Source organism: Mustelus asterias, chromosome 21 (genome assembly GCF_964213995.1).
Source record: "Mustelus asterias chromosome 21, sMusAst1.hap1.1, whole genome shotgun sequence".
Classification (NCBI taxonomy): Eukaryota; Metazoa; Chordata; class Chondrichthyes; order Carcharhiniformes; family Triakidae; genus Mustelus; species Mustelus asterias.
In genome coordinates, this window is record NC_135821.1 from 18467975 (window position 1) to 18489702 (window position 21728).

General features: G+C 52.0%; 1 protein-coding gene across 2 annotated transcripts in view; it reads left to right on the top strand.

Annotated features, from left to right (window-relative positions):
• Positions 1 to 21728, top strand: part of triobpb (TRIO and F-actin binding protein b) — a 124510-nt gene that overhangs the window by 82467 nt on the left and 20315 nt on the right. For both annotated transcript variants that reach the window (XM_078237581.1, XM_078237582.1), the window contains exons 7-9: positions 6414 to 6906; positions 13724 to 13861; positions 15994 to 16141. In XM_078237581.1, the coding sequence (XP_078093707.1) occupies positions 6414 to 6906; positions 13724 to 13861; positions 15994 to 16141 (779 nt within the window). The remainder of the gene's footprint in view (positions 1 to 6413; positions 6907 to 13723; positions 13862 to 15993; positions 16142 to 21728) is intronic.

Sequence of the window (21728 nt, forward strand, 5' to 3'; positions counted from 1 at the left end):
CCGCACTTTGGGGTAGTGAATTCCACAGATTCACAATCCTGCTGGGATAAATGCATGGGGTTATGGGGATCGGGCCTGGATGGGATTGTAATCGGTGCAGACTCGATGGGCTGAATGGCCTCCTTCGGCACTGTAGGGATTCTATGATTCTTTGGGTGAAGTAGTTTCTCCTCAACTCTGTTTTAAATTTGCTACCCCTTATCCTAAGACTATGACCTCTCGTCCTAGAATGCCCCATGAGCGGAAGCATCCGCTCCACGTCTACTTTACCCGCACATTTTTATCACCTTGTATAGCTCAATCTGATCTCCCCTCATTCTTCTAAATTCCAGAGAGTATCGGCCTAAACTGTTCAATCTCTCTTCATACGACAAACCCCTCATCTCTGGAATCAATCTAGTGAACCTCCTCTGAACTGCCTCCAATCCCACTGCATCTTTCCCCAAATACAGGGGACCAAAACTGCTGAATTGAAGAGACCACAGGGTTGGGGAAAAGGCAAACACGAAGCCATTTCTCAAAAGGCAAATCCTGTTGGAATAGACGGTCCTGGAACGGTGGCGATCTCTTGGGCAGGAAATCGGTCAGTTCCTGAACAGGGAGGAAGCGAGGGGATCCATACTTCCTACGTAGCCAGGACGGTGAGGAGACACTTTGACCTCACCACCGTCCTGTCGCTGCACTGTCAGTAAAGGCCACTCTGACCGATGCCTGAACTGGATTACGTTTTGCCCAGTTGGCGGAAGATAGACCACAAACCGTTCCCCCCCCCCCCCCCCCCCCCCTTGCCCCTCCAGCCTGTCGGATGACTGTGTCATTGGAGAATTTGTGGCTGGATCCTGCAGTTTCCTGTCAAAAGTAGGAGGGAAGTTCTTCCAGTCAAATCTTTGTGTGAAAACTGAGAGAGCAAGAAGGGAGTTGCTGCTTTTTCACTCACCAAGGGTTTTCCACCAGAACTCTTGCCCCTCCCCGCTGGTGTTTCTGTCCCAAACGCACAGTTTGTGCTCTCAAGATTTTCTGCTTCTTGTGAAAGGCTAGCAGGATTAAAGAGACCTGGGAAACAGCAACTTCCGGCTGTACCTGTTCTGAACACAACTTAATCCCATTTTGTTTATCTCCCTCATTCACTCCTAATATTCCAAATCAATTCATTACAAAGCCCCCTAGCTAGGGGTTTTTCACAGTAACTTAATGGGGTTCCATGATTTAGGTAGAAGATCGACCACAATCGTGTTGGGATCAGCAACATTTGCCCTTGTTCCTTGCGTAGGTTTGTAATCCCATAACAAGCCCCCAGCCAATTTGTGCAGACACATACCCTCCATGCCAGGCAGCAGTCTTGATCACATCCCCAGATCCCTCCGCCCTCTCTATCCATCTCTCTGATCCACCCTTCAAAGTTGACCTGGTTTCCTGCCTCGACCTTTAACCCCAGAAGTGAATTCCAGAGTGTTGCACTCTGGCCGGAATTTTCCGGTGGGTTTTCCTGCGGCAGAGGCAGTTCGCCGTTGGCCACCGATGGGATCTCCCAGCCTGCCGAAGTTGATGGCGATTTGCTTGGCTTGTCTGTCGGGGGGCCGGCTTTGGCGGGTCTGCCGACAGGCAGGACCGGAAGATTCCGGCCTCTCTGTTTCTCTGGCCTTCTGTTTAAAACCTCACGTTTTATTGTTGTGTCTGAGGCCTCGCACCCCGCCAGCTGTGCGTGATACAGTCCGCCGTGTCATCAATGCAGCCTAACGTGGGCAGAGTTTTATGGCCTCGCTTGACCCGAGATCAGAAAATCCCACTCGAGGTCAACGGACCTTCCCATTGTCCGCCCCTCACCTGTTCCGATCTCCATGGCGGGTGGGCTGGTAAAATTATGGCCATGATGTTTGATAGCCGCAGTGTGAAATCTCAGAGCATTGGACAGCACGGTGGCACAGTGGTTAGCACTCACAGCGCCAGGGGCCCGGGTTCAATTCCAACCTCGGGTCACTGTCTGTGTGGAGTTTGCACATTCTCCCCGTGTCTGCGTGGGTTTCCTCCGGGGTGCTCCGGTTTCCTCCCACAGTCCGAAGATGTGCGGGTTTGGTTGATTGGCCATGCTGAATTGCCCCCTGATGTTAGGGGGATTAGCAGGGTAAATATGTGGAGTTACAGGGCCTGGGTGGGATTCTGGTCAGTGCGGACTCGATGGGCTGAATGGCCTCCTTCTCCACTGTAGGGATTCTATGGATCTCAATGGATTTTGACACTTTGGCTAGGGGTGGGGGAGGGGGGAGCGGGCTGCTGTGGGTGGGGAGAGCAAGTGAATGGGCGTTCTTCTGAGAACCCTCGGGGTCCTCGGTCTCCTTTCGCTTCGTGACGTCACACTCTTCTGTGGTCTCACTCAGCGAGGCCATGTGGGAAGCTTAGACAAATGTGGCTAATCTGGAGTTGCCAGGGCGGAATCTCGTCTAATCACGGACATTGTCGCGATTTGCGGTGGGAATGGTTGATTACTTCAACACATTCCGCATTGAGCGTCACCTGAATTTCGACTCACCACGATTTCACTATAAACTAATCCCGTTTATATGTACTCCGCTGGTTGGAGTCAGACTGGACACTAAGGAAGATGGTTGTGGTGGTTGGAGGTCAGTTAACTCAGTTCCAGGACATCTCTGCAGGGGTTCCTCAGGGTAGTGTTCTAGGCCCCAAGCATCTTCAGCTGCTTCATCAATGATCTGGCTTCCATCATAAGATGGGGAAGTTCGCCGATGATTGCACAATGTTCAGCACCATTCGCCATTCCTCAGGTACTGAAGCAGTCCATCCCACATAAAACCTGGGACAAGAGTAAGGCTTGGACTGTTACGTGGAAAATGCCAGTCAATGACTGCCCCCAACAAGAGAGAATCCAACCACCTCCGCTTGACATTCAATGGCATTGCCATCGCTGAATCCCCCACTGTCAACATTGACCAGAAACTGGACTGGACCAGCCATATAAATGCTGTGGCTACAGAGGCTGGAGATTCTGTGGAGAGTAACTCACCTCCTGACTCCCCAAAGCCTGTCCACCATCGACAAAACATAAGTCAGGAGTGTGATGGAATAATGTCCTCTTTCCTGGATGGGTGCGGCTCCAACAACACTCGAGACGTTCAATGCCATCCAGGACAAAGTAGCCCCATTTGATTGGCACCCCATCCTCTCCCTCCACTACTGATGCAAAGTGGCAGCAGTATGTAACATCCACTAGATGCATGGAAACATGAAAACAAGGAAAATAGGAGCAGAAGGAGGCCATTCAGCCCTTTGAACCTGCTCCGCCATTCATTATGATCATCCAACTCAGTAACCTGATCCCGTCTTCCTCCCATACCCTTTCATCCCCAGTGCTATACCTCACTGCTTCTTGAAAACCTACAATGCTTTGGCCTCAACTACTCTCTGTGGTAATGAATTCCACAAGCTGACCACTGTCTGGGTGAAGAAATTTCTCCTCGTCTCTGTCCTATACTGCAACATCTTACCAAGGTCCATTCAACAGCACCTTCCAAACCCGTGACCTCTACCGCCTAGGAGGACGGGGCAGCAGATACATGGGAACACCACCACCTGCAAGTTCCCCTCCAGGCTACTCACCATCCTGACTCGGAAATATATCGGACATTCCTTCACTGTCGCTGGGTCAAAATCAGAATCATAGAATCCTTACAGTGCAGAAGGAGGCCATTCAGCCCATCGAGTCTGCACCGATCACAATTCCACCCAGGCCCTATCCCCGTAACCCCATGCATTTACCCTAGCTAGTCCCCTGACACTAAGGGGCAATTTAGCACGGCCAATCCACCTAACCAGCACACCTTTCGGACTGTGGGAGGAAACCGGAGCACCCGGAGGAAACCCACGCAGACACGGGGAGAATGTGCAGACTCCACACACTCAGTGACTCAAGCCGGGAATCGAACCCGGGTCCCTCGTGCTGTGAGGCAGCAGTGCTAACCACCGTGCCGCCCCTGAAACTCCGTCCCTAACAGCACAGTGGGTGTACCTACACCACATGGACTGCAGCGGGTTCAAGAAGGCAGCTCACCACCACCTTCTCAAGGGACAATTAGGGATGGACAAGTGCTGGCCAGCCAGCGACGCTCACATCCTGTGAACGAATAAAGAGAAGGGAAATCACTTAGCTTCCTGATAACTTTGTCATCCTGAGGTGCTGCCTTTAATACCCTGTGAACCAAGCCCCTCCATATCCCCCCTACACTTTCACAGCACTGGGCGAGCTTCCATTCTGAGAATACTTACCGTTTTTTATATAAAGTCCACACATTGGGCGGCACAGTGGTTAGCACTGCTGCCTCACAGCGCCAGGGACCCGGGTTCGATTCCCAGCATGGGTCATTGTCTGTGCAGAGTCTGCACATTCTCCCCGTGTCTGCGTGGGTTTCCTCCGGGTGCTCCAGTTTCCTCCCATAGTCCGAAAGACGTGCTGGTTAGGATGATTGGCTGTGCTAAATTGCCCCTAGTTTTGGGGGGATTTTTGCAGGGTAAATATGTGGGGTACTGGGGATAGGGTGGGATTGTTGACGGTGCAGGCTCGATGGGCCAAATGGCCTCCTCCTGTACTGTAGGGAATCTATGATTATCACCTTGCATTGTTGACACTGAATTCCATCTGCTACATTTGCAGCAATTATCTAACCAGCATCTCCCTACAGCTTCCTCAGCATTTTTCAAGAATTAACCATATCTGCTATTTTTGTCTTATCTGCAAGTTTTAAACACCACTCCCTCTTGACCTATATCCGAATCCTCGGTGAACAGAAAATAGCCTCAGAACACAGGGCGGCACAGTGGTTGGCACTGCTGCCTCACAGCGCCAGGGACCTGGGGTCAATTCCGGCCTCGGGTCACTGCCTGTGTGGAGTCTGCACATTCTCCCCGTGTCTGCGTGGGTTTCCTCCGGGCGCTCCGGTTTCCTCCCACACTCCAAAGATGTGCGGGTTAGATTGATTAGCCATGCTAAATTGCCCCTTAGCGTTCCGGGATGGTGTGGGTAAATGTGTGGGATTGTGGGGATAGGGCCTGGGGTGGGATTGTGGTCGGTGCAGACTCGATGGTCCCGGATGGCCTCATTCTGCACTGTGGGGTTTCTATGACTCTACGAATAGAAGCCCTGTGAGGCACCGCTGCCCATGTTAACCGCCCTGAACATGGGCCTTCAGCTGTCGCACACTCTGCGTTGCTCCTTCCGGGCAGCTTTTAATCCAGTTTGCTGTCCTCCCCCAGTTACAGAACACCGTTCCTCTACAGCCTCAGAGATTCTTCTATCCACTGTACTCAGGGAGGTGATGGCCCAGTGGTTTTATCGCTAGACTATTAATCCAGAAACTCAGCTAATGTTCTGGGGACCTTGGTTCAAATCCCGCCATGGCAGATGGTGGAATTGGAATCAATAAAAAAAAAAATCTGGAATTAAAAGCTTTCTGATGACCCATGAAACCATTGTTGATTGTCGGAAAAACCCATCTGGTTCACTAATGTCCTTTAGGAAAGGAAGGAAATCTGCCATCCTTACCCGGTCTGGTCTACGTGTGATTCCAGAGCCACAGCAATGTGGTTGACTCTCAACTGCCTTCGGGCAACTAGGGATGGGCAATAAATGCTGGCCCAGCCAGCGACGCCCGTGTCCTATCAATGAATTAAAAAGCCTCATCTAGGAAGTGTGTTGAGCACAATTGTTCCCCATGAACTTGGCAATGACTGCTGTTTTTTTTTCTCATTATCTAAATACATATCCATTTCATCCTTAATTAAAGGTTCCAAGATCTTTCCCTGCCACAGACTGTAAATTAACCACCTTAACCAAACAAACACCTGACAAAATGTCGTCACAAACACCCTGTGGGACAAGCAAAGGACCTCATGGCGACAGGTGGCACAGTGGTTAGCGCTGCTGCCTCACAGCGTCAGGGACCCGGGTTCGATTCCGGCCTCGGGTGACTGTGCAGAGTCTGCACATTCCCCCCCCTCCCTCCACCCCGTGTCTGCGTGGGTTTCCTCCGGGTGCTCCGGTTTCCTCCCACATTCCAAAGATGTGCAGGTTAGGTGGATTGGCCGTGCTAAATTGTCCCTTAGTGTCCCACGATGTGTTAAAGTAAAGTTTATTTATTAGTCACAAGTCAGGCTTACCTTGACACTGCAATGAAGTTACTATGACATAGGTTAGGTGAATTATCCATGGTAAATGTGGAGGGTTATGGGGATAGGGCCGGGGTGAGATTGTTGTTGGTGGAGCCTTCATGGGCCGAATGGCCTCCTTCTGCATTCCATGAGATTCTATGTGTACGGCACTTTACAAATGCAGGTTGTTGTTGTTGTTTTCGGAAGGCTTTGTGGTGATTGGTTTCTATTAACCCCAGTGTTTTTCTGCATTCTAGTTTAACAGACAGTAACAAAGAAAATACTTTCCGTGACTCAATAGCCAGACGGAATGCGGCGAGACAGGAAGCTGCGGCTGCAGACAAGACGCGGCCAGACGGTCAGCGGAGCAGCCGCCGGGGAGACGGCCACGAGCAGCGTCTGCCGCAGTACGAGACGGTGGAGTTGGAGCCGGTGCAGCCGCCGCGGGGGCAGGAGGCCGCCAAGGCAGAGGAGCTGCAGCGCGAGCAGGCCCAGCGCATAGCCGAGCGCAGCCGCTGGTTCGAGTCCACCAACCTCAACGAGTCGCCCTCCCGGACGGGGACGGATTGGGCCCCCACGCCCCTCCAACTCCCCGAGCCCCTCAGCAAGGACATCGAGGGGAAGTGGCAGGAGCTGGAGCGGATCCCGCTGCGGGATCACAAGCAGGTCCCCATCGTGTGCCCGCGGTCTGCCAATCCCAGCGGGAGCGACAGCGGGACATCGTGGGCCACGGAACGACTGAAGAAGGAGGTAACGATTGGCGTTGTCCGGGTTGGTGTGTGTTTGCGGGGGGGAGCATAGAACGAATAGCTCAAAGACAAGCCCCTCCTCTCCCTGCCAGCGTCGGCCCTCCCACCCTCCTCCAGTTCAACCCTCCAGAAAACCAAAGAACAGCACAGCACAGGGACAGGCCCTTTGGCCCTCTAAGCCTGCGCCAATCATTTGATTTGATTTGACTTATTATTGTCACATGTATTAACATACAGTGAAAAGTATTGTTTCTTGCGTGCTGTACAGACAAAACATACCGTTCATAGAGAAGGAAATGAGAGAGTGCAGAATGTAGTGTTACAGTCATAGCTAGGGTGTAGAGAAAGATCAACTTAATGCGAGGTAGGTCCATTCAAAAGTCTGACAGCAGCAGGGAAGAAGCTGTTCTTGAGTCGGTTGGTACGTGACCTCAGACTTTTGTATCTTTTCCCCGATGGAAGAAGGTGGAAGAGAGAATGTCCGGGGTGCATGGGGTCCTTAATTATGCTGGCTGCTTTGCCGAGGCAGCGGGAAGTGTTGACAGAGTCAATGGGTGGGAGGCTGGTTTGCGTGATAGATTGGGCTACATTCACGACCTTTTGTAGTTTCTTGCGGTCTTAGGCAGAGTAGGAGCCATACCAAGCTGTGATACAACCAGAAAGAATGCTTCCTATGGTGCATCTGTAAAAGTTTGTGGGAGCTGTAGCTGACATGTCAACTTTCCTTAGTCTTCTGAGAAAGTAGAGGTGTTGGTGGGCTTTCTTAACTACAGTGTCGGCATGGGGGGACCAGGACAGGTTGTTGGTGATCTGGACACCTAAAAACCTGAAGCTCTCGACCTTTCTACTTCGTCCCCATTGACGTAGACAGGGGCATGTTCTCCTTTACACTTCCTGAAGTCGATGACAACAATCCTTTGTTTTGTTGACATTGAGGGAGAGATCATGATGCCTGCCTAAACTAAAACCGTGTGCACTTAGAGTCCGTATCCTTCCATTCCCATCCTATTCATGTATTCGTCTAGTTGCCCCTTAAATGCCGCTATTGTACCCGCTCCCACCCCCTCCCCGGGCAGCGCGTTCCAGACATTCACCACCCTCTGTGTAAAAACCTTACCTCGCACATCTCCTCTAAACTTTTCCCCACGCACCTTGAACCTATGTCCCCACTGTGCCATTTTTCAAATGCTGGTGCTGTTTTTCACATCAGATATGGAGCGGCATAGTGGTTAGCACTGCTGCCTCACTGCGCCAGGGACCCGGGTTCGATTCCGGCCTTGGGTCACTTTATGTGTGGAGTCTGCACGTTCTCCCCTGCGTGGGTTTCCTCCGGGTGCTCCGGTTTCCTCCCACAGTCCAAAGATGTGCGGGTTAGGTCGATTGGCCACGGTACATTGCCCCTTGGTGTCGGGGGGATTAGTGGGTTAAATACTTAGGGTTACGGGGATAGTGCCTGGGTGGGATTGTTGTCGGTACAGGCTCGTTAGGCCGAATGGCCTCCTCCTGCGCTGTAGGGATTCTATGATATTCCCCCCCTATTCCTGTCCCACAGCCTCTTGACAATCTCACCTTGCACAGGTGAGGTGTCAGAGGTCACTGCTGATGCGGTAGTGACTGACTGGAAGCTGGCAAATTAAATCCTCCCCCCGCCTCCCCCCTCCATCTTTCTGCTCCTCTGGGGCCATCCTTATTGCTGTGGCCAAACTATTCATAGAAAGAAATCATAGAAACCCTACAATACAGAAAGAGGCCATTCGGCCCATCGAGTCTGCACCGACCACAATCCCATCTGTTCATCTGTTCTGGTGGTTCTGTGCTCAGTTGTGTTTCACAGAATGGAATAGAATACCTACAGTGCAGAAGGAGGCCATTCGGCCCCTCGAGTGTTTGCTAACCCTTCTGTGAAGCAGCTTGAGTGTTTTAGGAAGCTGAAGGTGAGATATGAAGGCAGCTTGGTGTTGATGGTTTAGTTTCCGACTGGCTGTTTTGTGGGAGCTGCTTACCCTCCTCATTGCGCTGTCGGGAGGGAGGGGTCCATCAGGGTGAGCCCCCTTTCCATTCCCCAGACCCAGTCAGTGCTCGGAGAGTTCAGTAGGAGACAGTTCAGATTGGAGAGACTTCTGTTCTTCAAGCTCCAGCCTTCAGAAGGACTGGCCAATCACTGGCCTAAATAGAAAGGCCTGCACCTCTCAAGACCTCCACCACCAATAATATGCAGTCACTGTTGGGGCGTAGGGCAGCCAGCTCCCAACATCTGCATTTTAATTGTTAATTATTATAATTATTATACCTTACAAGATAGGAGCTAAGCGTGCACAGGGATAAGCACAATTCTTCCAGCATGAATGATTTTTTCCGACGTCTGGTGTGGAGAGATTCTCATTCCACCAGGTTCAGTAACTCCAAGTACTTTGGTAGCACTCCTGCTACCGCCAAGCGATAACCAACTAGCTGCACAGGACGGTGGAGCAGGAGTAGGCCATTCAGCCCTTTGAGCCCGCTCCACCTTCTATAAGGCTGATCTGAACTCCCTGTCTCCTGCTGAATCATAGAATCCCCACAGTGCAGAAGGAGGCTATTCGACCCATCGAGTCTACACCGACCACAATCCCACCCAGGCCCCATTCCCATTGCCCTACATATTTACCCTGCTCATCCCCCCCGTCACTAGGATCAATTTAGCATGGCCAATCAGGCCTAACACGTCTTTTGGACTATGGGAGGAAACCAGAGCACCCGGTAGTCACTGGGAGAACGTGCAAACTCCAACACAGCCATCCGAGGCCAGGATCGAACCCGGGTCCCTGGCGCTGTGAGGCAGCAGAGCTAACCACTGTGCCACCGTGTTGCTCCTGTTTCTGCTGTTTCTGATAGTGGGCGAGGGTTTCACGTCTGGCCAGGTCACTGGGGCAAACTCCCCTTCTCTCCTTCAGATGAGAAGACTATCTTCACCCAAGGGGGAAGATGAGACCTTGGTGCTCCCAATAGTGTAGCACTCCCTCTGCACTGTCCCTGGCAGTGTTATCAGGGATTATCTGCTCTGCAGTTGGTTTGAAGGCCCTGACCCTCTGAATCCAGCTGGTTGGCCACCCACTGAGAGATGACTCTCACACCCAGACCCTTGGAGCCAGCAGAGGAAACCTTCCCCTCGTCTGTAGGGAGAGAGTCAATAGGGAGAATTCAAAGGTGGAAGAATGAGGTGCTAGGCCACAGAGGCTGAGTGGATAAGGCATTGGCCTCCTAAGCCAGAGATTGTGGATTCGAGTCCTGTCTGGGGTGGATGTGTGTTTCGGGGCGACATGGTGGCACAGTGGTTAGCACTGCTGCCTCACAGCGCCAGGGACCTGGGTTCAATTCCCAGCCTTGGGTCACTGTCTGTGTGGAGTTTGTACATTCTCCGCTTGTCCGCATGGGTTTCCTCCGGGTGCTCCGGTTTCCTCCCACAGTTCAAAGTTGTGCAGGTTAAGTGGGTTGGCCGTGCTAAATTGCCCCTTAGTGTCAGGGGGACTAGCTAGGGTAAATGCACGGGGTAATGGGGATAGGGCCTGGGTGGGATTGTGGTCGGTGCAGACTCGATGGGCCGAATGGCCTCTTCTGCACTGGAGGGATTCTGTGACTCTATGGTCTCCATTGACCAATCATCTCCATTGGTACCCATTGTCTGCCAATGGCCATCAGCCCTGAGGAAGGAGGATGAGCAGTGTGGGCGCCAGTGAAATGGAGGGAGTTCTGACGTGTTGTTGGGTGGGACAGGCTGGTTCAGCATTGGGGAGCCCCGGGGCTGCACAGTCTCAGGTTGGCTGGACCACTCCGGCATCAGCCACGCGTTTGGGGTCTCGGACCCCATCAGACTCCTTCTCCGCTTACTCCCGTTCCTCTTCCATTCACCCCTCCTCCTCCCAAGGGTGCAGAGCTGTCAACGCTTTCCTCTCCCTGTAGTTTGAGTCACAAGAAAGAGGAGCAGGAGTTGGCCATTCAGCCCCTCAAGCCTGCTCCACTATTCAATAAGGTCATGGCTGATCTAATGTGGCCTTGACTTCACTTTCTACCTGCTCCTGCCCCCATAAACCTGGACTCACTAATCGATCAGAAATATGTCTTGAATATATTCAATGACCCAGCTCCTGGGGGAAGGAGAATTCCCAAGACTAATGACCCTCTGAGAGTTCCTTCTCAACTCCAACTTAAATGGGAGATCACTTATTTATTTTGGAACTGTGCCCTCTAGTTCTAGATTTCCCCACGAGGGGAAACGTCCGCCCTGGCAAGCACCCCTCCTCCCTCCCCCACTGTTTCAATAAGGTCATCTCTCATTCTGCTAAACTCCAATGAGTCTGGGCCGACCAGCTCAACCTTTCCTCGTTAGTCAACCCTACCTTCCCAGGAATCAGCCTGGTGAACCTTCTCTGAACTGCTTCCCCTGTAAGTATGTCCCTCATTGAGTGAAGGCATTCAGGACACTCATCCTGGTGAATACTGAGGGGCATCTCCAGGGGTGGCACAGTGGTTAGCACTCCTGCCTCACAGCGCCAGGGACCCAGGTTTGATTCCCGGCTTCGTCACCGTCTGTGCGGAGTCTGCATGTTCTCCCGGTGACTGCGTGGGTTTCCTCCGGGTGCTCCGGTTTCCTCCCACAGTCCAAAGATGTGTGGGTTAGGTGGATTGGCCATGCCAAATTGCCCCTTAGTGTCAGGGGGACGAGCCTGGGTAAATGCATGGGGGTACGGGGATTGGGCCTGGGTGGGATTGTGGTTGGTCAAGACTCAATGGGCCAAATGGCCTCCTTCTGCACTGTAGGATTCTATGATCTGTCCAACTCCCTGTCTTGAATCTTTAGCAGCACACTGGCTTGCTCAATGACCACTCTTATGCTTATGTGCCTTCTGTTGTGCCCTTCCAGACCACTATGTAAAGTTGAAGCACACGGGATTGCGGGTAATGTCTTGAGATGGATAGAAAGCTGGTTAGCAGATAGGAAGCCAAGAGTTGGCACAAACTGGTCTTTTTCTGATTGGCAGTCAGTGACAAATGGGGTTCCACAGGGATCTGTGCTAGGACCACAACTGTTCCCATCATATATTAATGATTTGGAAGAGGGAACTGAATGTATTATCTCCAAATTTGCAGATGATACAAAGTTGGGTGGGAGAGTGAGCTGTGAGGAGGATGCAGAGATGCTTCAGTGTGATTTGGACAGGCTGAGCGTGTGAGCATCTGCATGGCAGATGCAGTATAATGTGGATAAATGTGAGGTTATCCACTTTGGTAGCAATAATAGGAAGACAGATTATCGCTTGAATGGGTGTAAATTGAAAGAGGTGGATACTCAGCGAGACCTTGGAGTCCTCGTGCATCAGTCGCTGAAAGTAAGCGCGCAGGTACAGCAGGCAGTAAAGGCGGCAAATGGTATGTTGGCCTTCATAGCGAGAGGATTTGAGTATAGGGATAGGGATGTTTTGCTGCAATTGTACAGGATGTTAGTGAGGCCACACCTGGAGTATTGTGTGCAGTTTTGGTGTCCTTATCTGAGGAAGGATGTCCTTGCTATAGAGGGAGTCCAGCGAAGGTTTACCAGGCTGATTCCTGGGATGGCAGGTCTGTCACATGAGGAGAGACTAAGTCGGTAAGGATTATATTCACTGGAGTTTAGAAGAGCGAGAGGGGATCTCATCGAAACTTATAAAATTCTAACAGGGCTCGACAGGGTAGATTCAGAAAGAATGTTCCCAATGGTGGGGGAGTCCAGAGCTAGGTGTCATAGTTTGAGGATAAGGGATAAAGCTTTTAGAACTGAGGTGAGGAGAATTTTCTTCACCCAGAGGGTGGTGAGTGTGTGGAATTCACTCCCACAGAAAGTAGTTGAGGCCAAAACATTGTCTGATTTCAAGAAGAAATTAGATATAGCTCTTGGGGCTTAAGGGATGTGGGAGCAAGGGGGGGATCAGGATATCGAATTCAGTGATAACCTGTGATCAAGGCAAAGCAGGCTTGAAGGGCCGAATGGCCTACTCCTGCTTCTAGTTTCTATGCAAGTTTGTGAGACATGATCTCCCCTTTACAAAACCATGTTGCCTGTCGCTCATAAAGGAGCTTCATACTTAGTCATACTTTTGCGCCCCGCTCCGCACACCCCCCTCCCCACCCCCCCTTCACCTTCCCACTCTAGTTTGAGGATTTAAAATGTTTCAGTTCCTCCCTCCACCCCTCCCCAATCTATCCAGCGTCCACCAGCCGCAGGCTGGGTAGGGAAAAGGCCATGAAGCAGCCAATTAAAATACCGGCCGTGGCGTCATTTTGTCCTTGTAAGAATCTACGGATCTGGGTTTATTTTTAGTCATTCGTGGGACATGGGCGTCGCTGGCTGGCCAGCATTTATTGCCTATCCCTAGTTGCCCTTGTTCAGGGTGCAGTTGAGAGTCAACCTCATTGCTGTGGCCTCTGGAGTCACATATAGGCCAGACCAGGTAAGGACGGCAGATTTCCTTCCCTAAAGGACATTAGTGAACCAGATGGGTTTTTCCAACAACGGTTTCATGGTCATCAGTAGATTCTTAAATTCCAACTATTTTTCATTGAATTCAAATTCCACCGTCTGCCGTGGCGGGATTCGAACCCGGGTCCCCAGAACATTAGCTGAGTTTCTGGATTAATAGGCTAGCGATAATACCACTAGGCCATCGCCTCCCCCCAAATTTGATTCCGAGTGCACTCCCGATCCTGCTGGGATTCCGGGATCGTTTCTGACGCTCCGAATGGCAGGGACGTTTACGGGATGTTTGCGAAGGACTGGACAGCTTTTTCCTTTCCTGGATTTGCAGATTGCCTCCCTGAATAGGCAGCTGGAAGAGGCCAGGAGAGAGCTGGAATCTTTTCAGGAGCAGAACAACCGACTCCAGGGACAACACAACTCCTCCGAGGGCCTCCGAACGCAGGTCCCGAAAGGCTTCATCTCTCAGGTAGGGAACTCACTCTACACTGAAGGTCGCGTGGCTGAATTCCCGCCGTCATAGGCTGGCAGGCCCCGACTCTGGGTGCTGGTGCCTCTGACCCCGCCGGGCGCCTCTGACCCCGCCGGGCGCCTCTGACCCCGCCGGGCGCCCCTGACCCCGCCGGGCGCCCCTGACCCCGCCGGGCGCCCCTGACCCCGCCGGGCGCCCCTGACCCCGCCGAGCCGCCTGAGGAAATATTGGGTCAGATGAGCAATACCAAAGAGTTTTGAGTGGTGTCTTCCAGGAGGCAGAAGAGGGGAAGGCGAAGAAGCGGGGGGTGGGGGCAAGGGCCGAGGAGGAGGGGGCCGAAGGGTCCCGTCCTGCCGAGCTTTATTCCAAAGCACTCCCGGCTGCTCTCCCACATCCGTCCTTCCCTAAACTTGAGGCCATCCGTAACTGCTGCCCATGTTGTAACTCCCCCGTTCTCACTGATCGTTCTCACCTGCTCCTCCAACTCCAGCCTGCTGAGCTTCCCCAATCATTCAGCGCTCCACCAATGGTGACCGTGCCTTCAGCTGCCTACGCCCCGAGCTCCCTCCACCCCCTCCAACCCCTTCCTCCACTCCACTGCTCCACCCCTCACCTCTCCTCTCCCTTTTTCCCTCCCCCCTCGGCCCACCCCCCCTCGCCCACCCCCCCCTCGCCCACTCCCCCCCTCGCCCACCCCCCCCTCGCCCACCCCCCCCTCGCCCACCCCCCCTCGCCCACCCCCCCTCGCCCACCCCCCCTCCTCGGCCCCTGCCCCCACCCCCCGCTTCTTCGCCTTCCCCTCTTCTGCCTCCTGGAAGACACCACTCAAAACTCTTTGGTATTGCTCATCTGACCCAATATTTCCTTGCCTGGCTCAGTGTTATTGGGTCGTGTGCCGTCCATTGGGGTGTTTAATTACATTATTAAAGCTGCTATGTAACTGTAAGTTGTTGTTGTATAAACTGTAAGTTGTTGTTGTATTATGCTCTCTCTCTCCCCCTCCCTCCCCATTCTGTCTCGGTGCTGTACACCACCCTGAGCACCCACTGGCCCAAACTCACCAGGGGAGGCATTTGGAATGTGCCATCGGAACAGGAGGAGACCATTCGGCCTCTCAGACATGCCCCGCAATGCGTTCAGGTCATGCCTCATAGAAACGTGGGATATAGGAGCAGGAGGAGGCCATTCGGCCCTTTGAGCCTGCCCCACCATTCAGTATGATCGTGGCTGAGCCTCTATCTCCCGCCTCTCCCCATTCCCCCGACACCTTTCGCGCCCAAAAATTTCCTTCTTAAATACATTCAGTGATTTGGCCTCCACGGCGTTCTGCGGGAGAGAACTCCACACACTCACCACCCTCTGAGTGAAGACATTTCCCTTCATCCCAGTCCGACACACTCAGCTCCTTAACCTGAGACTGTGCCCCACCGTACTTTAGATTCTCCGACCAATGAGACAATGTCTCAGCGTCCACCCTGTCCAACCCTTACCCCGTATCCTGAGACCGCGACCGCTTGTTCTAGAACCCCACCCACCCCGGCCAGGGGGAACATCATCCCTGCACCCAGTGCTTGGGGTGGCACGGTGGCACGGTGGTTAGCGCTGCTGCCTCACAGCGCCGAGGTTCAATTCCAGCCTCGGGTCACTGTCTATGTGGAGTCTGCACGTTCTCCCCGTGTCTGCGTGGGTTTCCTCCGGGTGCTCTGGTTCGTCCCACAGTCCAAAGATGTGCAGGTTAGGTGGATTAGTCATGCTAAATGTGTGAGGCTACAGGGGTAGGGCCTGGGGTAAGATGTTCTATCAGAGAATCGCTGCAGGCTCGATGGTCTGAATGGTCTCCTTCTGCACTGTAGGGATTCTATAATTTGAAAGTCATGCCGCCTGTTCTGAACGTTTCCCCCCACCCCGCCAACCCCAGCAGGGGGAATAGTTTCTTTCTATCCACCCCATCAACTCATTCAACCTCCTTAGACACCTTAAATGCAAGGGAATGGGAGCCTGGTCTCTGCAGTTTGTGGTTTTAGTCCTGGGATCCGTTCTCTCTCTCTCTCTCTTGCCCCGTGAGTACTCAGGTTGTTCTAATCACCAACCCGAGCCCCATAAAATGTTCGACCCTCACCCCCTTCCAGGAAACCTGCGAGCGTAGCTTCATGGAGATGGAGGGATCCCATCGGAAAGCCATGGAGGAGCTTCAGCGGCAGCACAAACGGGAGCTGGAGAAACTCCAGCACGAGAAGGAACGACTGTTATCAGAGGAAACGGATGCCACCATCTCCGGTAAGAGCTCGCTATCACTGATTGAAGACATTAGCGGCTGGAGGGAGGCACTTCTGACCTTGTACTGTAGGCTGCAGTAATCTACCCGGAGACACATTCCTGGAAAGTTACCTCTGGGGGGGGTGTAAGACCATAAGATATAGGAGCAGAATTAGGCCATTCAGCCCATCGAGTCTGCTCCGCCATTCAATCATGGCTGCTAAGTTTCTGAACCCCATTCTCCCACCTTTTCCCCGTAACCTTTGATCCCTTTACCAATCAAGAACCTATCTATCTCTGCCTTAAATACACTCAATGACCTGGCCTCCACAGCCTTCTGTGACAATGATTCTCCACCCTCTGGCTGAAGAAATTCTTCCTCATCGCGGTTCTAAAGGGTCGTCCCTTTAGTCTGAGGCTGTGCCCTCGGATCCTAGTTTGTCCTAATAATGGAAACATCTTCCCCATGTCCAGTCTATCCAGACCTTTCAGTATCCTGTAAGTTTCAATGAGATCCCCCCCACCCCATTCTTCTAAACTCCGTCGAGTGCAGACCCCGAGTCCTCAAACACTCCTCGTACATCAAGCCTTTCACTCCCGGGATCATTCTGGCCATCCTCCTCTGGACCCTCTCCAGGGAAGGATCTTCCCGTTGATAGAACCTCTTATGATCTCCCAAAACGCTTTACATTGAATGAAGTACTTTTGAAATATCGTCACTTTTGTCATAGAAACATAGAAGATAGGAGGAGGCCATTCGGCCCTTCGAGCCTGCTCCACCATTCATTACGATCATGGCTGATCGTCCAACTCACTCAGCACTCGGATTTGATTTGATTTATTATTGTCATGTCCTGGGATACAGTGAAAAGCATTGTTTCTTGCGCGCAACTACAGACAAAGCATACCGTTCACAGAGCACATAGGGGAGAAGAAAAGGAGAGAGTGCAGAATATAGAGTTGCAGTCACAGATAGGGTGAAGAGATCAGCTTAGTGCAAGGTAGGTCCATTCAAAAGTCTGATGGCAGCAGGGAAGAAGCTGTTCTTGAGTCGTTTGGTACGTGACCTCAGACTTTTGTATCTTTTTCCTGATGGAAGAAGGTGGAAGAGAGAATGTCCGGGGTGCGTGGGGGTCCTTAATTATCCAACTAATCCTGCTTTTTCCCCATAACCTTTGATCCCATTCACCCCAAGTGCTATATCCAGTCGCCTCTTGAATACATTCAATGTTTTGGCATCAACTACTTCCTGTGGTAATGAATTCCACAGGCTCACCTCTCTTTGGGTGAAGAAATGTCTCTTCCACCTTCTTCCATCAGGAAAAAGATACAAAAGTCTGAGGTCACGTACCAAACAACTCAAGAACAGCTTCTTCCCTGCTGCCATCAGACTTTTGATTGGACCTATCTTGCACTGTCTCCTCATCTCTGTCCTGAATGGTCTACCCTGAATCCTCAGACTCTGACCTCTGGTTCTGGATTCCCCCCACCATCGGGAATATCCTCCACGCACCTACCCTGTCTAGTCCTGTTAGAATTTTATAAGTCTCTATGAGATTCCCCCCCCCTCATTCGTCTGAACTCCAGCGAAAACAATCCTAACCTAGCCAATCTCTCCTCAAACATCAGTCCCGCCATCCCTGGAATCAGCCTGGCATAGGAGACACGGCAGCGAATTTGTGCACAGCAAGATCCCATAAGCAACACTGTGATAATGGCTGGATAATCTATTTTTCTGATGCTGATTGCGTGATGCATGTTGTCCAGGACCACAATGAGGGGTTTCCCATCCTGCTGAGAGCAGACAAGGCCTTGGTTTTCAGGCCAGGTCCAGAAGACAGCCTATCTAACAGTGAAGCACTTGGATTTGATTTGATTTATCATTGTCATGTACTGGGATACAGTGAAAAGTATTGTTTCTTGCACGTGCTACAGACAAAGCGTACCGTTCATAGAGTACATAGGGGAGAAGGAAAGGAGAAAGTGCAGAATATAGAGTTGCAGTCACAGATAGGGTGAAGAGATCAGCTTAATGTATGATAGGTCCATTCAGAAGTCTGACGGCAGCAGGGAAGAAGCTGTTCTTGAGTCGGTTGGTACGTGATCTCAGACTTTTGTATCTTTTTCCCGATGGAATAAGGTGGAAGAGAGAATGTCCGGGGTGCGTGGGGTCCTTGATTATGCTGGCTGCTTTGCCGAGGCAGCGGGAAGTGTAGACAGAGTCAATGGATGGGAGGTTGGTTTGAGTGATGGATTGGGCTACATTCACAACCTTTTGTAGTTTCTTGCGGTCTTGGTCAGAGCAGGAGCCATACCAAGCTGTGATACAACCAGAAAGAATGCTTTCTATGGTGCATCTGTGAAAGTTGGTGAGAGTCGTAGCGGACATGTCGAATTCAGTACAACACTGGAATGTCAACCTGGGTTTCAGGCTCAGGCCTCTGGAGTGGGACCTGAATCCCCAACCTTCCGGACTCGGGGGTGAGATTGCTATTTGTGAGTCTGGCCAAGGTGAGAGTGCTGTCTCTGTGAGTCTGGTCAAGGTGAGAGTGCTGTCTCTGTGTCTGGTCAAGGTGAGAGTGCTGTCTCTGTGTCTGGCCAAGGTGAGAGTGCTGTCTCTGTGAGTCTGGCCAAGGTGAGAGTGCTGTCTCTGTGAGTCTGGCCAAGGTGAGAGTGCTGTCTCTCTGTGTCTGGCCAAGGTGAGAGTGCTGTCTCTGTGAGTCTGGCCAAGGTGAGAGTGCCGTCTCTGTGTCTGGCCAAGGTGAGAGTGCTGTCTCTGTGAGTCTGGCCAAGGTGAGAGTGCTGTCTCTGTGTCTGGTTAAGGTGAGAGTGCTGTCTCTGTGTCTGGCCAAGGTGAGAGTGCTGTCTCTGTGAGTCTGGCCAAGGTGAGAGTGCTGTCTCTGTGAGTCTGGCCAAGGTGAGAGTGCTGTCTCTGTGAGTCTGGCCAAGGTGAGAGTGCTGTCTCTGTGAGTCTGGTCAAGGTGAGAGTGCCGTCTCTGTGATCCTGGCCAAGGTGAGAGTGCCGTCTCTGTGAGTCTGGTCAAGGTGAGAGTGCCGTCTCTGTGAGTCTGGTCAAGGTGAGAGTGCTGTCTCTGTGATCCTGGCCAAGGTGAGAGTGCTGTCTCTGTGAGTCTGGCCAAGGTGAGAGTGCTGTCTCTGTGAGTCTGGTCAAGGTGAGAGTGCCGTCTCTGTGATCCTGGCCAAGGTGAGAGTGCTGTCTCTGTGTGTCTGGTCAAGGTGAGAGTGCTGTCTCTGTGAGTCTGGCCAAGGTGAGAGTGCTGTCTCTGTGAGTCTGGTCAAGGTGAGAGTGCCGTCTCTGTGATCCTGGCCAAGGTGAGAGTGCCGTCTCTGTGAGTCTGGTCAAGGTGAGAGTGCCGTCTCTGTGAGTCTGGTCAAGGTGAGAGTGCTGTCTCTGTGATCCTGGCCAAGGTGAGAGTGCTGTCTCTGTGTCTGGTCAAGGTGAGAGTGCTGTCTCTGCGCCCGGCCTGCTGCCTGTGACGGATGTGATGATTGGAGATCGGTGTGTCGGGAATCCTCAGTGAAGCAGCTTTAGAGTTCGATGGATTCCCTGGGGAAAGTCTTCCCGAGTGTCTGATTATCCCCGTGTAGTGAGGAGCGGATTCAGCTGATTCCCGAACTTAAACACGGTCCACAGTTGCCACTTTTCATTTCCATCTCACAGTTTTCAGAAAGGGAAATCCTTGACAAAATTGACTTTGGAGGATATCGACCGACGTGTGGTGAGATAAAGCTTTAAAAAAAAACATGATAATCTGGTCCACAGGTCACAGTAACTCAAACAACTGGGAATTATTAATGAAAGCCAGCACGGACTTGTTCAATCATCTTTTAGCTAATACGTAAGAACTAGGAGCAGGAATAGGCCATCTGGCCCCTCGAGCTGCTCCGCCATTCAATAAGATCATGGCTGATCTTTTCGTGGACTCAGCTCCACTTACCCGCCCGCTCACCATAACCCTTAATTCCTTCACTGTTCAAAAATCTATCTATCCTTGCCTTAAAAACATTCAGTGCGATAGCCCCAACTGCTTCACTGGGCAGGGAATTCCACAGATTCACAACCCTGTTAAGATTTTTTGATGAGACAACAGAGAGGGTTGATGAGGGTAATGACATTGATGTGGTTTACATGGACATCCAGCAGGCATTTGATAAAGTACCACGGTGGCACAATGGTTCGCACTGCTGCCTCACAGCGCCAGGGTCCCCGGGTCAATTCTGACCATTCATGACCTCATTGAACGGTGGAGGAGATTTGAGGGGCCGAATGGCCTACTCCTGCTCCAATTTCTTTGAATCTTGTGAGGTTATTAAGCCACCCCTCAGCTTCCTCTGTCCCAGAGAAAAAAATTTAAGAACCATAGAATCCCTACAGTGCAGAAAGAGGCCATTCAGCCCATCGAGCCTGCACAGACTCTCTGAAAGAGCATCCCACCCAGGCTAACCCCTCTGCCCTATTCCCACAACCCTGTGCATTTACCGTGGCCTATCCACCTAACCTACACATCCCGGGACACTAAGGGGCAATTTAGCACGGCCAATCCACCTAACCCGCACATCTTTGGACTGTGGGAAGAAACCGGAGCACCCGGAGGAAACCCAGGCAGACACGGGGAGAAGGTGCAAACTCCACAGAGACAGTGACCCAATCTGTGAATCGAACCCGGTTGCCTGGCGCTGTGAGGCAGCAGTGCTAACCACTGTGCCGCCCTGGGAGAAGACTTGTGTGGACCATAAAAACCAGCATAGGTCAGTTGGGCCGAATGGCCTGATTCTGTGCTGTAACAGATGATCCCAGCGACCGCTCCCATCGCAACTCCCATTGCCTAGCTCTGGTTCAACTCATTATGGAACTTTACCCCTCATTTCAACCCTTGTTTATACGATTGTTGTTGCTTCTGAGGAAGTTGAGACCCGGGCCCGCTAATTAGATGCAAATGCTCATTTAAATAAATTATGCAACCCCGCCCCGATTTCTAACATGGAGCTGACGACGCCCGGAATCTGGCGCCCAGAGACTCGTGGAGGCCGTGGCGCCCAGTGGGGAGCCCGTGAAACGGACTCCGCTTGAGTCTCCCGGCCCATTGCACTGCTAAATCAGCGCAGCAGGCTGGCAGAATCATCCCCATAGGCAATTAGAGCTTCATTTTATTTGATCTCAGCATGGGCCCTGAGGTCTGCCCATGGGTAGATACTAGGTGAGTTGGCATGGAGGATGTAAGGGCAAAGGGTGATGGGTGAGGGTCATGGGTTGGCGAAGGTTGGCACTTAAGTTCATAGGTTTCATTGACAACTGCAGTTTGTGGTTGCAGTTTCACTATTGTGAAGCTAGACCATTCACCGGATGTCACATCCAGTCACTCATCACAAGAACAGCGCTCTTAACGCAGTCCAGCATCCCCAAGATGTTTCAGAGGAGTGTTACCAAAAGAAAATGAACACCCAGCCTCCCGTGGGCGGCACGGTGGCACAGTGGTTAGCACTGCTGCCTCACAGCGCCAGGGATTCGATTCCCGGCTTGGGTCACTGTCTGTGTGGAGTCTGCACGTTCTCCCCATGTCTGCGTGGGTTTCCTCCGGTTTCCCCT